Below are 16,988 nucleotides of genomic sequence, written 5' to 3'. Positions count from 1 at the left end.
TTGGGGTGCACTGATTTGGGATTAGCTATCAGACAGAAAACCCACAAGCAATTAAAAGTTCTGACATCAGGGAACAGGCAAATATAAAACACAGCTCTAAGCGAGGTTCAGCAGAGAATGCCTTCAGGAGTTCAAGGTACTGGAGAGAAACTCTACGGGGATTGGGTGGATTCCCACCAAAACTCCATGAGAATGTGGGGGACTTGAAGTCCTGGAAACTAACTTGCTAGAAATCTGCTCCCAATTCTTCTTTCAGCTCCATGGATAAATGTAATTAATGATGCTGACCTGTTAATGAGTATTTTTTTATAAATGACATCCATGAGAAGTACTTTTTATATAAATAGAAATTAAAATGAAGAAAATTAAATGACTAGGACAGGGGATTTAATTACATAGATACTATACCTGTCAAATTTTTAAAGGTAAATTACTATTTTTATCATTTTTGTAATGTCATCTTACAGATGTGTAAAGCATTTTGAAGGTGGGTTGGGAAGGGCCTCATGCCATTTATAATGGTACAAAAAAACTTGCATAATTTCATTTTGCTATTTTCTTTTCAGCTTGATTTTTATCTACGTGCCTCCGTCTCTACACAAAGGACTGCAAACCAGAAGCTGTCCTGCATTCTTGCTTCAAGCAGAATGAAATCTCCTACACTCCTCTCTCTGGGTTACATGTTCCTGGTCCTGCTTTTTTTCCAGCAGACCTGGGCTCAGTTCCCAAGAGAGTGTGCTACCAATGAGGCTTTGAGGAATGGCGTGTGTTGCCCAGACCTGTCCCCACTGTCTGGGCCCGGGTCTGACCGCTGTGGTTTCTCATCAGGGAGGGGGAGATGTGAGGTGGTGATAGCCGACTCCCGGCCCCACAGCCCCCAGTACCCGCACGATGGCAGAGATGACCGAGAGGGCTGGCCCACACGCTTCTTCAACAGGACATGCCACTGCAATGGCAATTTCTCAGGACACAACTGTGGAACCTGCCGCCCTGGCTGGGGAGGGGCTGCCTGTGACCAGAGGGTTCTCACAGGTAAGTGGAGACTGAATGGATGCACAGTCCTGCATGGAACTCAACACATTTAATATTGTAGACCTTTGAATCAGTTGAGGTTTAAGAACTCCTAGAAATCGTAAAACTCAAGCCATAGTTTTCATAGCTGAGGAAACTGAGGCTTAGAGAAGCTAAGAAATGTATTTAAGGAGTTGAAGCTCAGGTCTTCTAACTAATAACATTTCCTTTCAAAAGATTTGTTGAGCAACCCCTTTATAATAGGAACAATGCTAGATGTTTATGACTAGACCTTTCAGTAACTTTTCAAGGTAGTTATGTTAATTGTAAATACATATTGGAGCTCAGAAAGGTCAACTCCATGTAACTAGTATGTGGGAAACCTGGAGTTCACACTGAGATCTGTCCAGCTTTAATCCATGAGCTTCTTGAACAGCCCTTGCTGACCACAAAGATGTTTCCCACTCTGATGATCAAGTTCAGCCATTCTGCAGGGTGAGCCTGGCCTGCAGCCTAAACAACAATAAATGACACAGATTTAAATAGTAAAAACTGGCAATACGAGATTGTTCTCTTTGTGCCAAACATGAGATCAAGAGTTTCACAGACCCCTTACTGAGCTTTCTGTTTTACATTTACATTATTGTGTTAGTTTCAGGTGAACTGCAAAGTGATTCAGTTATGCATATCTATTTCTTTCAGATTTTTCCCTTATAGGTTATTAAAAAAGATTTGAGTATGGTTCCCCATGCTATACAGTATATATTTGTTGGTTATCTATTTCATATCTAGTAGTGTGCACATGTTAGTCCCAAACTCCTAATTTATTCCTCCCACCTACCCCTTTGGTAGTCATAAATTTGTTCTCTATGTCTGTGGTGAGGCTTTATTATGAACCAGGCTCTGGTCCAAGTGTTTTTTTATGTGTGTCCTCTTTAATCATTACAACTCTATAAAGCAGGTATTTCTACACATACTTTACAGATGAAAAACTGATGCTTAGAGAAATATGTGCCAAGTAACAGAATTAGACTCTGGTCCTAACCACTATGCTAAACCACACACTATATTTTTGCAAAATTTATGGTATGAAAAGGTAGAAAATTACAAGAAATACGCAAATAGTGAGAAAAAATCTACAACAGGATCATAGAATCATAAAGTCCATGGTAAGTTAAGGAAAGCTCTTACTCTATATAGAGTAAGTTGGAGAGAGAAAGAGGGAGGAGATCCGGGAGAGTAAGCAGACATGAAGAAGGCATTTTAGCAAGGGATATTTTTTAAAGTATAAAATGATGTGAGCACAGATGCAAATTATCATTCATGGGTAAGTGGGACATGGGGTTACAAAATGATTGAGTATTCTCTATCCATGCTCATATGGCAGATGTTTTCACACTTGAATTTTGTGTCCCTAAAGTCAGGAGAAACCTTCTGGATTTAAGTACAGAAGAAAAGAACCGCTTTGTCCGGGCTCTGGATATGGCAAAGCGCACCACTCACCCTCAGTTTGTCATTGCCACCAGGAGGTCAGAAGAAATATTGGGGCCAGATGGCAACACACCGCAGTTTGAGAACATTTCCATTTATAACTACTTTGTTTGGACACACTACTACTCAGTCAAAAAGACTTTCCTGGGAGCAGGACAGGAAAGCTTTGGTGAAGTGGATTTCTCTCACGAGGGACCAGCATTTCTCACATGGCACAGGTATCACCTGCTGCAGCTGGAGAGAGACATGCAGGTGTGTATGAGACATGGCCACATTCATATCCTTTACAAAGAGGGTGCCTCGTTTGTAAGCCATTAATTCACTGTGTCCCCAATGATCAAAATAGGTGATGACAAAGCGATTTCACTTTATTAACCTGCCTTTGGCGTTCTGTTAAGTCTCTCCCTATGCTAATCACTTCCTTATTAATCAATCTTTATCTTTTGTGAAGTGAAAAGAAGTCACATCAACAGTCAGGAAACCAAATGAGGTATTTATAGGTGTGAATTAAAGCACTGGACATAGTCTACAACTCTGTCATTGAAAAAATGACCCTCATATAGTTTGCAATATAGGACTCTTATTTGATCTGTCTCCCTTCTGAAATGTAAACCAATAGCCCCTCCTGGTTTGGATGAGGAAAGGGTATACAACTTTTCAGTCTTCCAAGTTCCAAATGCATAGCTCATTTTATAAGTTGATGATTTTGTATGATATATACAGGGTTTAAACTACAAAAATAATACTTTTCATTTAAATTGGCATATTCTAATTGAACTCCTGTGTTTCCATGTTGTCTACCACCTTGAGGCTTATAGCAGAAATCTACTAACAATATCCACTGGGTCAGACATCATTTTAATCTAAAGACATTGGCTTTTTTAGCATGAAGTAAAACTAAACAGTTATTTTCCAGTTTATTTTTAATCAGATAAACTAAAATCACATTAAAGTAGTGTTAAGATACTTTCTTATTGTCTCTTTTACTATTTGTTCTATTTTAAGAAAAGTATTGTCATTTTCAAATGAATTTAAATTTTTTTCATTATTGAAGTACAGTGAATTTACAACATTGTATTAATTTCTGCTGTACAGCAATATGTATTGGTTTGGCCAAAAATTTGTTTGGGTTTTTTAGTAAGATGTTATGGACAAACCCACACAAATGTTTTGACCAACCTAATACTTATCTATGCTCTTTTTTATATTTTTTCCATTATGGTTTATTGTAGGGTATTGAATATAGTTCTCTGTGCTACACAGTAGGACCCTGTTTTTTATCCATTTCATATATAATAGTTTACAACTGTCAATCACAAACTAATTCTTAACCCCTTTAATAGTCTTAGAGCTCAACTAGGAAATCGACAAGTTGAATCTGTTTTCTAGGTGAAATAAGAGCAATGATTCCCTCTCCACAAATTAAAATCTAAAAATATCTGACAGCAGACTTATGTATTGATTTGTAGTCCACTTATGCCCAGCATTATCCAAGAAAATAAACGGTTAGAAGGGAGAGATTTAAAGCACTAAAATACAGAAAAAATATTCATATGTACGTCGTCCATCAGTATGCAGTTTAAGAGTGATTAAATGAATTCAGCTGCTACTCTGAACTTCATATTTTATAGCTCTGATTTCACATAAGACATTTAGTAGATTATGAGTAGATAAATCTGTCATTTGTAATCAACTCCAGATCGTCTTGCCTTCAAGTCATTTTCCCACGAGTGCATCAAAATGAAAGGGCAGGTGGAAAGTATCTAAAAGCTTCAATTGTGCCTGTGTAAACTTCAACCTCTATGACTTACATTTTTAAAACCCAGCTGCACAAGGGATCCAACAAATTATAATCTAAATGTAATGCACAGTTGAAATGCCACATGAATATGCTCCAGCTCCCAAATGCCAGTTGCTGAACCACAAACTGACTCTTAATGATCCCTCAGAAGCTGTCACTAATCTTTGTGAACCAGAACAATGGCTGCTCAACAAGGCCTCTAAAGCCCTGGAGATCAATAATGAGGGCTGCACTGGAAAGCTTTTGACCCTCTAAATTACCCCAAGGACAAGGATATGCTTCCTAGAAAGGGTTTAAGAGTAAAAAAGCAGAAAAGTATTAAATGTTTGCAAGGTGAGATTAAACAATGGCAATCCCTACATTTATCCCACACTCTAAATATAGTTCCCCAAAGGCCTAAAGGAATGACAAATAATAAGTACAATTAATATATCTTTAAAGAAACCCAATAAAATAAGCATGTGATCTTGAGCCCAGCATTTTTTTATTTGTTGAGATCAGCTCTAAATGGAAACTAGGTCCCTGGGCTAAAGAACAGCACTCTCAGAAAAATATTCAGCTTCCGTTAAGCATTTCCTGTCTATATTGGTTTCTGGCAAAGGCCTGAGTCTTCATAGTTTAGATTCTGAAGCAGAGGTCTCTAAGTAAAACACCAGGCAGATAAGGCTAATTTGAAAGAAGCCTCTGTAGTGTGTGGCCAAAATAGAATCTAATGCCTAAAGTCGACACAGTTAAATTAAAAAACAGAAATGAAATAAAAAGCACTGCTTCACATAATATATCTCAAGGCTGGATCTAGCTCCAGACAGGAGTTTGTGATGCTTCAATTAGAGATAGGAAAATGTAAGGAAGTGAAAATGTCAAAGAGTAGAAGTTATTGTTGATAATTTTTAGTATAACCAACTTGCCTGAAAAAGAAAAGACACCTCCCCAAAGCATTTGCAGAAACTTCTGTATAATGAATTGAGTTTCATTCCCTCTGGTGCCTAAGTGACTTCTTGTAGTAAATCAGGAGCTTTGTTAAATAAGGTATCTAAGTCTGCTAGCCCTGCAGACACCATTGACACACTAACTGGTTCCCAAGTGGCTGAGAAAACTAATAGAAGCAGACTGCCAGGAAGTAACCCAAGCAAAGGGAGAATTTTAAACAAAAGCAGAGAATGCTAACAGAGTTTCTGTGATCTAGGAAATGTTGCAGGATCCTTCTTTCTCCCTCCCTTACTGGAATTTTGCCACTGGGAAGAACACCTGCGACATTTGCACCGATGACTTGATGGGATCAAGAAGCAACTTTGATTCCACTCTTATAAGCCCGAACTCTGTCTTTTCTCAATGGCGAGTAGTCTGCGAATCTTTGGAAGATTATGATACCCTGGGAACCCTTTGCAACAGTAAGTTCCAAATGACAACTAGGATTTGGAATTCCCTATTAGATAAAGAGATTAAATGTGCTGCCAGAAGGCCCTTCATTCTATTAAGGACTTCAGACTAAAGTTCACTTTTTTTTTAAAGTTCACTTTTATTATAGAGAATGGATGTACAGATATTCACTAAATACCTAGGATAGTCCAGGCAATCTGGGGTGCTCCAGGGAAGAAAGAAAGTGCCTATACATTTTTCCATTGCTTTTTCTGAACAATTTGGTTGGTGCATTGCTTGCTTTCTTATTTTGGAAATGTCTATTTGTATTAGTTAATCCTCTTCATAAGCCTAGCACTGCTTTATGGTCATGTGTCTTGTGCTGGAATTTCACAGAAAATGTGTCCCTAGGAAATGTGAAATCATCTGCAGAAAGAATTGGAAGTAACTTGGGAGTCAAAAATATACATTTAATAATAATAATTGTTATATAAGGATTATAATTATTGTTATATTATTTTTACTATTATGTCACTTTGATTTCCAACCTTCTGACTAGATTAACAAAGACAATGCTTAACCAACTGTCCTAACATCCTTTCTCCAGTGGTCTGAATGTCCTCTGCCATAGGGCATGTTTTTGTCTTTTGTGGAACAGTTCCTGTGAAGCTGTCTGTTCTCTTCCTTGGATCCTATTTTTACCATCTCCCTTGATACTAACACAAGGTCTTAATTATCAGAGTCTTTCTATCTCATTTTATCTTTCTTCTTCAGGCAAGTCTAAATATTTTGAACTTTTGTTCTTCCATATAAAAACTAGAATTATTGAATTTATTTTTTTCATTATTGTACTCATAACATTTATTCTGCACAAATGTTTAAGCACCAAATATTAAATTACATTGTAAACTTAGAATATTTTAAATAGAACAACAAAATTAAGTAGATTTTTTTACCATTAGATTATTTAGCTATATAAAGGAATAAAAGTAACCATATATAAAACTTTATTCTATATAAGTATAAAACTAGAATTTTTGTTTGGTTAAATGAGATGAAATTGAGGATTGGTATATATTTAGGTACCAAAACATTCATCTCTCCCTGTGACTTTTTTTTTTTTATTTGCTTGCACATGGACAACTTCTGTCATTGCCCCTATTAACTTATTATGGATTAGAATACTGTGGGATTCCCATGCAGGAATGAATGAAAAGTTCAGTGTCTGAAGTAGAAAGTAGATTTGAGAAGTATTGTGAAGAAAAAGAGCATCTCTTTCATATGATGAATCAAAAATAGTTTAGTGGCTAGATAATTTAGTGGCTGAAAGAATATTAGGTGTCAATAAATAACTCTTTGGTGGTTTAGTCACTAAGTCGTGTCCAACTCTTGTGACCCCATGGACAGAGGAGCCTGACAGGCTACAGTCCATGGGATTTTCCAAGCAAGAATACTGGAGTGGGTTGCCATTTCCTTCTCCAAAATAACTCTTTAGTGTACCGAGTTCGATGCATTCCTGGTAAATGGAGAGAGACTATCTAGAAAGCATATGAGAACATAAGCATGGGATGTCCAGGGAAGCTTCTCTCTAAAGACGTACGTGTATGTGTGTCCTGCAAAAGATGATCAGTGAAACCACAGGGATGGATAATTTTATCGGAGAAGAAAAGTAGAGGGAGGAAAGAATTACTGTGAGAATTAAATATTTTATGAAAGCATTTGGCATCATATCAGACACATTAATGGGTATTCAATAAAATGTTATTTTTCCTTTTTTCTTTCATGGGCCTAATAAATAAAATAGTTCTGATCTAACTTCCTATATTTCCTGCCATCCACTACTCCCTTCCATTGCCACATACTCCAGGCTAGCTGTTCACCTAACAGTCTCTCTCATACAAATCAACCTTATCTTTCCATAAGTCAACATACTCCAAACAACCATTCAGCTTCGGTTATATGCCATCTACTGGATCAAGACTGGAGGACATACTGGTGATCAAGAACAGAGTTTGTGCTCTGATGGGGCTTATATTATGCACAGAAAAAAGTCTGTCATCCTTTATTATTGTCTCTGCTTAAAAATGTTTGACTTGTAAATTTTTTCTTATTTTACCTCTGGCAATTTTCCTCAGATCTTCAGGGCTCTTTGCAAATCTGTCTACCCAATGAAGTCTTCCTGAAGCTGCCCAACTGGGAAGAATTAGTATTCTCTCTTTTTTTTCCCCTCTCTCTCCTTCCCTCCCTCCCTCCTTTCCCTATTTCTTTCTCTCCCTGCCTGTCTCCCCAAAGGCATCTTTATATTTCTAGGGATATATATTATCCCTAGTATAGCAGCCCTTTGTTTACCTATTTATCTTACTGAGCTTCAAAACTTTTATTTTTCACATTAATTTCTGAAAACTATGTGTTGATTGAAATATAGATCACTTCCCAAAGAGAGTTAAGGTTGTTTTAACATTATTTCTTTGAAAGCTCGAAACAAACAACATTCAAGAACAAAATTTCACGTAAGTGTGAAATATGGATTTCAGTGTAGAATTTTGGTTTATGGGATTATATTCACAAAATTTAATCTTCCACGGAGCTTCTGTTTTAATGTGTTCTCTTGAAAAAAGAGATTTAACATATACTGATATGTTAATAACATTATACTGATTTAACAAATATAAGGACATCTATCTGTTTTTACAATCATCTTTTTCTTTAGATGTATCACACATTTTCCCTATTCACATAAGTTGGACATGATAACCTAGGTTTTATCACTTTAATACCACAGAATATGCATTTAAATTTTTCTCTCTTTTATCTTTCTGTGTTCAAGACCCCATGTACACTAGTTTAATAAGGAAAGCTATGATCTCTAAATGTTCTATATGTGTTCACATACCCCATCTTTTTCCCAGGCACTGAGGGTGGGCCAATTAAGAGAAACCCAGCTGGAAATGTGGCCAGACCAATGGTGCAACGTCTTCCTGAACCACAGGATGTCGCTCAGTGCTTGGAAGTTGGTTCATTTGACACACCTCCTTTTTATTCTAATTCTACAAACAGCTTCCGAAACACAGTGGAAGGCAAGTAAACAAAACTGGTGCTCTGAACTGATCTAGTTGTTAGAGGAAAAATTCAAGTGTTCAAATTAAATCTCTTTAAAAAAAACCTTCGAATGCCATATGGATCCTATGAGTTTATATGAATAGGAATAGGACTGCCTATCATGATATAGTCACAGTACTCTTCTCAATAGAAGAAGTTTCTTAAAGAAAAGTGTAGCCCCTGAAATTCTTTTTGTCACAGGAGAATCCCTTGGAAAGGATCCTCCATTTTCTTAAAATACCTAAATCAAATTTCTGTTAGGTGGCTGGCCAATATGGGTATAACTATATCAAATTCTAGTATAGGCAAATAATATTAAAGATTTGGAGATATTATTAATTTTTTTCTTAAAAAAATCCTGAACATCCAATAGTTGACATCAAATTAAAATTGGACATATGTATTATTGAGGTGTCATCCTGAAAGTTTTTTAAGATCTATAAAAAATAAAACTAGAATCTAGAGATATTTAATTTTATTTTCTTTAAATAATTCAAGTATTTTAAAGTTGAGAGACCAAGTCCAAAGATATCCAGCTAGTTGGTAACAGAGCAAAGATTCAAATAAAAAATTTCTAAGTCCTCTAAAAAAATTATGTCATTTATAATTATCTTATAAAAAAACTTTTATACCTCTAAATTATTCATGATACATATTTAAAGTCTTAAAAGAACAGAGTCACCTTTAACTTTATTATAAACTTGTTCTTGTCAAATTTTACCTTAAATACAGTATCATACATGTTAGACCACCCTCCCCTCCAACCAAAAATGGGAATAGATCTCTCTTTCCCTTGATCTAAGATAATTGATATATAGATCTGATAATTATTTTCAATTATCTCCCTTTTTATCATCAAAACTGGATGCCATTCTTTCCTATCTTCATGTTAATTTTAATAACTACATATGAATACACTGACTTGGAGATTCCTCAATAATCACCATATTTTCACTAAGCTGGCATTTATAAACTAATGCTGTATGTAGTGATTCTGTAAAGAATTTAAGAATATAAGAATGTATTTTATTGATGCCCAATCAAAAGACAAATTATACTGATTTCCAGACAAATTGTACAAAAAGGTTAGTGCCTAACCAGTAGGCAATCTTTAAATGTTTTATGAGTCAAAAAATAATGGAATAAACATATAAAAAAGAATAATGAATAAATGAATGAGTAGCTATAATTACACTACTGTGTTAATGCATTTCAAATTCTAATATTGCTTTTATAATATACAGGCATACCCTGCTATCCCACCTCTGGTCTTCAAACTAACTATACACTTATAACTCCATCCCACATCAGACTCCCTACTTTTGTTTGTGATCTATCCATGCCTTCTCCCTAGTATACTTACATGAACAATATGTGATGAGAGTATATGTGGGAAGTATATGTGTTATACATAACATATATACTATATGGGAAATGCATATGTTATAGGTAATAGGTATGTAATATGTGGGTTATATATAAATGGGGATATGTATGATGCACGGCTTCCCAGGTGGTGCAGTGGTAAAGAATCCACCTGCCAACAGAGGAGATGTGGGAGGCACAGTTTTAATTCCTAGGTCAGGAAGATTCTCTCAAGAAGAAAACGGCAACCCACTCCAGTATGTTTGCCTGGACAAACCCATGGACAGAGCAGCCTGGAGGGCTACCATCCATGGGGGTCTCAAAGAGTCTGATGCAACTGAGCATACATGCACATATACGAAACACACATGAAATATATGTAGTGCATAATATGGAAATGTTTTTGGAGAAGATATAAATATGTGTGTGTGTGTGTGTATAGAATAGAGAGCATTCTCAAAAGTTCTATAAATGTTTTGACAGCAGTCTTTTCAGCTATTTAAAACTAGTACAGAGATGATAAAAAAGCTCTGAGAAGTTCTAACTTCTCCACAGAAATAATTTTCTAAAAATACACATGCTGACAATCTGAAGGAGTAAGGCAGGAGACTAAAGTAACATCTGGCAATTTAAGTTCAGGGCAATCAGAGCAGTGTTCTCCCAATTGTATCAGCAGTTTTTATAGAAGCTAGAGATTTCCATTGTCTTTATTTCCATGTAGACCAATGTTAGCCTTCTCAAAATAGAGTGCTCTATATATTTTGACTGGTATCCTTTTCAGGTCATTATTTTTAACCTAGAGGCTACACTTAGAATGTCATGCCACTAGCTTCAGACTAAGCTAGCTCTTACTACGGCAAACAAATGTCACTAACCACAGGTACAGAGAAGTATGCTATTACACTAAGGTAAAAATTGGCCTGACAAGCTCAGGAAAAATTGTTTCCCAATATAATTACTGCTTTGGACTTAAAAAGTCAGATATTTGTAATGGATTTTACTATCTTTATTTTTATGTCTAGGTTACAGTGATCCCACAGGAAGGTATGACCCTGCTGTGCGAAGCCTTCACAATTTGGCTCATCTATTCCTGAATGGAACAGGGGGACAAACTCATTTATCTCCCAATGATCCTATTTTTGTCCTCCTGCATACATTCACTGATGCAGTATTTGATGAATGGCTGAGGCGATACAATGCTGGTGAGATGCTTTCATACGCTTTTTGCAAACTCAGCAAACAAGACTGTTCAGATGGCATAGTTATCACTTTATGCTAAGAACTTAACACATTTTAACTACGCTTTACAATAGGATAAAATAGCTCTAATATTTAGCTACTTCCAAATATTTTAAACCACTCTGAAAAGGCAGATAAGAAGTCTCTCAGTATAGTAATAAAAAGATCAAACTTATTCACTAGGACTAAAAACTAATCCCTTTACCTCTTTACCATGTAAAGATGACTACCATGTCTCCCCAATTTTTCTTTCTCATCTCTTCCAATGAACATCCTCATTGCTTTTCATATGGATGTGAAACACCTTAAAGAGCTCTTCTTTGATACCCCAAAGACAAAAATTATACTCATAAACCACAGTTCTGATTTTTATTACTTTACAGCCTCTCACAAATGGAAATTTTATTCAACTTGAAAAGTTAATGCTGGTTTTTATATCACACCATAGAACATCTCTTTCAAGTTCATTTTAATGCATTCTTTAAAATGTTATTTAGAGGCTACTTTCTCTTCACTCAGCTGAGAGGGTTATATTATTATTCAAACTATGAATGTGCTTTTACTGGTTAAAACATCATAAATTTTCACATTTAAAAGTGTTTTAAATTTTGGCTCATGGACCTTTATTTCATCAAGGACATAAACATAATATTGGAGATTATCTACTGATTCATCTATTCATTCAGCCACCTCTTACTTCTGTGCTTGTGTGTGTGTGTGTGCTTGTGAGAGAGAGAAAATACAGTAGTAGATTCTAATCTAACCTGATTCGGACTATTAATTGATGAGTTGGTCAAAAGAGTTTATTTCAACTGAAAATCATGTAAGAAATAAATAGCCTAAATATAAATATTTATCTACTTATTAATCTTCTAAGTCACTGATTGGAGTTCCACCTGATTTTTCATGTGTATTTATATATATATACATGCAACCATAATGAATTATCTATAATTTGCATTGTCTGTTTCTTTAAAGTGAAACAAGAAATTCATAACCCTTGTGATGTTGAATACAGTATTATCCTAAATTTTCATAATGTTTGCCTAACCCTTTATAGTCATAGCTGCCCACTCCTAATTCTATAGCAGTGTTATAACCATTCATTCTTAATAAATCTTTCCAAAGCATTCCATTTATTTATTATAAAGACATCCTTCTCTTTTTACATTTATAACCATCAGTTTATGCATGTTTTGTTATACTACCTTTATTTCAGTAACAACTCAAATTAATAGGTTTATGGATGAACAAAACACACTTTTATTAGACATGTACTTCTGGTAACTAGACAGCAATGCATAAGCTGATAACCAAGCATATGTAAATAGATACAGTGTATGGGGGAGAGTTTCTTTGTAGACAAGTAATATTAGGAAAAGGGATAGGGAGGACTGTGTAAATAGATAAAGAAAGATGGTCTTAAGAAAGGAACAGAGGAGCCACTGTTGCTGGAGCAGAGTAGGAGGGGGATGAAAGATGGAGGGAGATGACAAGGTCAGAGGAAAAATGAGCAGATCCATAAAGGCATGGGATTTAACTCCGTGAGAGATGGGGAGCCACTGAAGGATCTGACATACAGAAGTAACATTGCAATGCAATTGTTACTTTTATTAGTCTTCTTTTCCTCCATTTATTTTAATGGACATAACTTTTGATGCAGCTGAAATTGAACTGAGTTGAGGCTGATTCAGTAAAGAAAGAATAGGAAGCTTAAAAAATTTTCTAAGTTATTAGCTTTAATATCCAACTTTAATAAGTAATTAGTATGAGTGCTTTGAGGTCAGGAATCCTGTCTTTGGTTCAATGCTATAGCTCATGTGCCTAGGTCAGTGCCTGGCATGAGGAGGAACACAATAGACTTTAATGGATGCATACTTAATTTCCATTAATTCAGAGTACATTTGAAATCATTTAATTTTAAAGTTATTAATTCTAAATTTACAAAAATATAAATACTACCTGCCATTTCTATGATCAATGTTTCTTTAGAGTAGATGTTAAAAAACTCTCCTAAGCTTCACAGGATTGCAGTGACTGTCCAGGTAATATACTTCTTGTAATCAGAAAATCTAATACTTAACTATCCTTCTCACATATTTCAGCTCTTCTAAACATATTCCCACTAATGTCTTGCCCTAACCCACTTTCAATTCTGGTTTTGTGACATTCCACTTGGCATTTAATTGTACCAACATAAATATAAACAACAACAATAAAAAAAGATATTTTTGCCACAAAGAGCATCACTCCTTTTATCTCTGATAACAAAAAAGCACTAATAACATAAATGCCTATGATTTGTATTTAAGTAGAAAGATGAAAGGTGGCAAGAAACAAATAGCATTATAGGACCTTGATTCGAAATGTTAAATGCTTTTTGATAACAGGGTAAGAACCGAGGGAATAAGCTCACATTTATTGCTCTAATTAAACACAAGAAAATGAAAAGTACTAAACAGAAATATGCATAGTCAAGGACAAACCTCCATCAGATACACTGCCTCCTATTTTTAAACAATAGATTAAATTACAGGTTCAATCTTTCTTTAGCTTTGAAAAGTAAGTTTAATGAATTTTACTGAAAATAGTTTCTGTAATTTAAAAGTAAAACAACTAATGATTATCATAGATAAGAAAATACTAAAACTTTCTTTTAAACTTTCTTTTTCTATTGGATGACATGTTACTATTGTACTCAAAGCATTTGAGCTCTGTTTCATGCAATTCCCAGTTCTGCTATTATAATTTTTTATGTCATTATTCAGTATAAAATATGAAAGAGCTTTTATTGTTCTCCTTGAACATTTCAAGTCACCTTCAGAACATAATAATGTATTAATACAAACTGATTATGTCTATTAACAAGGTATCTTTGACATATTTTAGATATATCCACATTTCCACTGGAAAATGCCCCTATTGGACATAACAGACAATACAATATGGTACCATTTTGGCCTCCAGTTACCAACATAGAAATGTTTGTTACTGCTCCAGACAACCTGGGCTATACTTACGAAGTTCAATGGCCAAGTGAGTACTGAAAATGTATTTTTACTATGGAAATTTCCAAAATCAAACTTGTTACCTTTAAATTAATCTCTGTTTTCTGAGATAAAGTAACCCACAGCTTTCCACTATGATTAAATAGCTTCATTTGAATTTTTATTTGGGGATAAAGAGAGTGAATTTAAAATTTGTTGGGACCCCATTCTGACCTGGTTGAGCTGGTTACATAGCACACTATTTCATTTAATACCCTCTGAGAAAGGTATCAAAATCCTCATTTTACAAATAAGGAAGATGAGATGAGAGTAATTATCAAAGATCACCTTCCATTCACCACAGAGAATGAATTTTGAGCTTAGCCCTGTAAAATATGCCCTGTGTAATATACTGTTATTTTTCTACTACATGAATGTGCTTCTAGTTGTTTATCTTAAAAGAGATGAAGTGAGACACTCTCAGCAGTTTACTGAGAAGTTGTGAAATTCAAAATCTTCTGGTTTAATTTTAAATCATTTCCTTAACCAAGGCAATGGGGTACAGTGGAAGAGCACAGGATTTGGATCCTGAAAGATCTGGGCTCCAAAACCAGCTCCACCGCCTACTAACCAAATGACCTTGGGCAAGTGATTTAAACACTGAGCCATCATCTCCTCACCTTCAGAACAGATATAATAACTATCCCAATAGGATGTAGTCATTATGAGAAAATGGGAAGTGCTTTGAAGATGCCAGGTGCTATAAAAGGCAATGTGGCCAATAAAAATTAAATATGAGGATTTTGTCAAGTGCCTGGAACAGTGCCTACATTTAGGGTATCCAATTTTGGCAACGATTTTACTATTTATTTTTTGCTCTCATTTTATTTTCAAACAGGTCGGAGTTTTAGTATTTCTGAGATTGTCACCATAGCAGTAGTGGCTGCATTATTACTGGTTGCGGTCATTTTTGCGGGCGCTTCTTGTCTGATTCGTGCCAGAAGCAACATGGATGAAGCAAATCAGCCTCTCCTCACTGATCAATATCAACACTACATTGAAGAATATGAAAAAATCCATAATCCCAATCAGTCTGTGGTCTAATGACAAGTGTAAATTCTCATATGCGTTTGAATCATAAAACCACATGTTTAGAAAATAATAGGTTGAGTTACTAACTGTATTTTCTTTTACTCTGTTACTTCCTTCTTTGTGCATGTGCATATTGGAATTACAATCTCCAGATATTATTTTCCAGAACTGGGGAAAGTCATGATCTTTTCAATAGTTTCTATTTTCCAGTTCTATTTAAAAAAAAAATGTAGGGGGGAGGGGGGCTTCCCTTGTGACTCAGCTGGAAAAGAATCTGCCTGCAATGCAGGAGACATGGGTTCAATCCCTGGGTTGGGAAGATTCCCTGGAGAAGGGAAAGACGATCCACTCCAGTATTCTGGCCTGGAGAATTCCATGGACTATAGTCCATGGGGTCTCAAAGAGTCAGACACGAATGAGCAAGTTTCATTTTAAAATGGTAGGTTGTATCAATTCCATGGCATTTAAACAAATATGAAGATTGGGGGCATGTTTTAAAATTTTAAAGATCAACAAAATGACAATCTAAATAAGTTGCTGTACTTTGTTTATATTATAAAGAAAAAACATGATCAATAGTAAACTGATTAAAATACATGAGTAGGACACAAATGGACTCATTTATGAAGCAGAAACAGACTCACAGACATAGAAAACAAACTTATGGTCACCAAAGCAGAAAGGGGATAGGTGAGGGATAAATTAGGAGTTGCGATTACCAGACACAAGCTACCATATAAAAAACCAGATAAACAACAAGGTCCTACTGTATAACATGGGGAACTATATTCAGTATCCTATAATAAACTATAATAAAAAGAATATATATATATATATATATATAACTGAATCACTTTGCTGTATACCAGAAACTAACACTGTAAGTAAACTATACTTCAATAAAAGTTGTTTTTTTTTTAAATGACTAGACATTTCTACAATGTTAAGATGTAAATACATTTCCATTCCTTGGCAGTGACCAACACATATAAAGGATACTACATTTGTAGTTTGAGTTAATCATGTGACATTATAAATGCGATCCTAATTCACCTTTTAAAATTGATCTTCCTCTTAAGGTTCAAGGCCACAGCAAAATCACAATCTTTGTCACACTTTGGAGAGGTAAAAGCTTTACTTTGTAAAAAGAAAGTTAATAGTGCCTGTACTTGAACTGTGTTCTCCTATCTGTCAATTCATTGACGAACTACCCATCCATGTTTCACCTCCCACTTCCTCTTAGAAGCCCACAAGGAGGCATAAAGGTAGAGAAAATTCATCATTGTGCTCTACAAATAACATCAGTTCATTGTGTTTAATTCAAATATCACTGTCTCTCATTTAGCAGCCTGCTATATATTTTCTTAAAAAAATATTACTTCACAAGTCCCTCATTATACAATTCTGCAAGAATGTCATTCGTTAATTTCTTCCTATCTTTTAACAAAATATTTTTTCTATTTGATCTTGTATTACTAAAATTATATTCCCAATGAAGAACTCTTATAGGCTAGCTATAGAGGGCAAACATTTTAACTAAAATG

General features: G+C 35.1%; 1 protein-coding gene across 1 annotated transcript; it reads left to right on the top strand.

Moving 5' to 3' along the window:
* The first annotated feature begins 597 nt into the window (after window positions 1–597).
* Window positions 598–15,456, top strand: TYRP1 (tyrosinase related protein 1). The gene is made up of 7 exons (XM_055427861.2): window positions 598–1,032; window positions 2,432–2,754; window positions 5,490–5,694; window positions 8,572–8,739; window positions 11,149–11,328; window positions 14,255–14,401; window positions 15,251–15,456. Exons 1-7 carry the CDS (start codon window positions 648–650, stop codon window positions 15,454–15,456), a joined length of 1,614 nt encoding a protein of 537 aa, XP_055283836.1. The 5' UTR covers window positions 598–647.
* Window positions 15,457–16,988: the final 1,532 nt, after the last annotated feature.

The sequence above is a fragment of the Moschus berezovskii genome, chromosome 7 (assembly GCF_049115385.1).
Source record: "Moschus berezovskii isolate FMDL1 chromosome 7, NW_MosBer_1.0, whole genome shotgun sequence".
Lineage (NCBI taxonomy): Eukaryota > Metazoa > Chordata > Mammalia > Artiodactyla > Moschidae > Moschus > Moschus berezovskii.
This window is presented reverse-complemented; position numbering and strand designations above follow the sequence as displayed.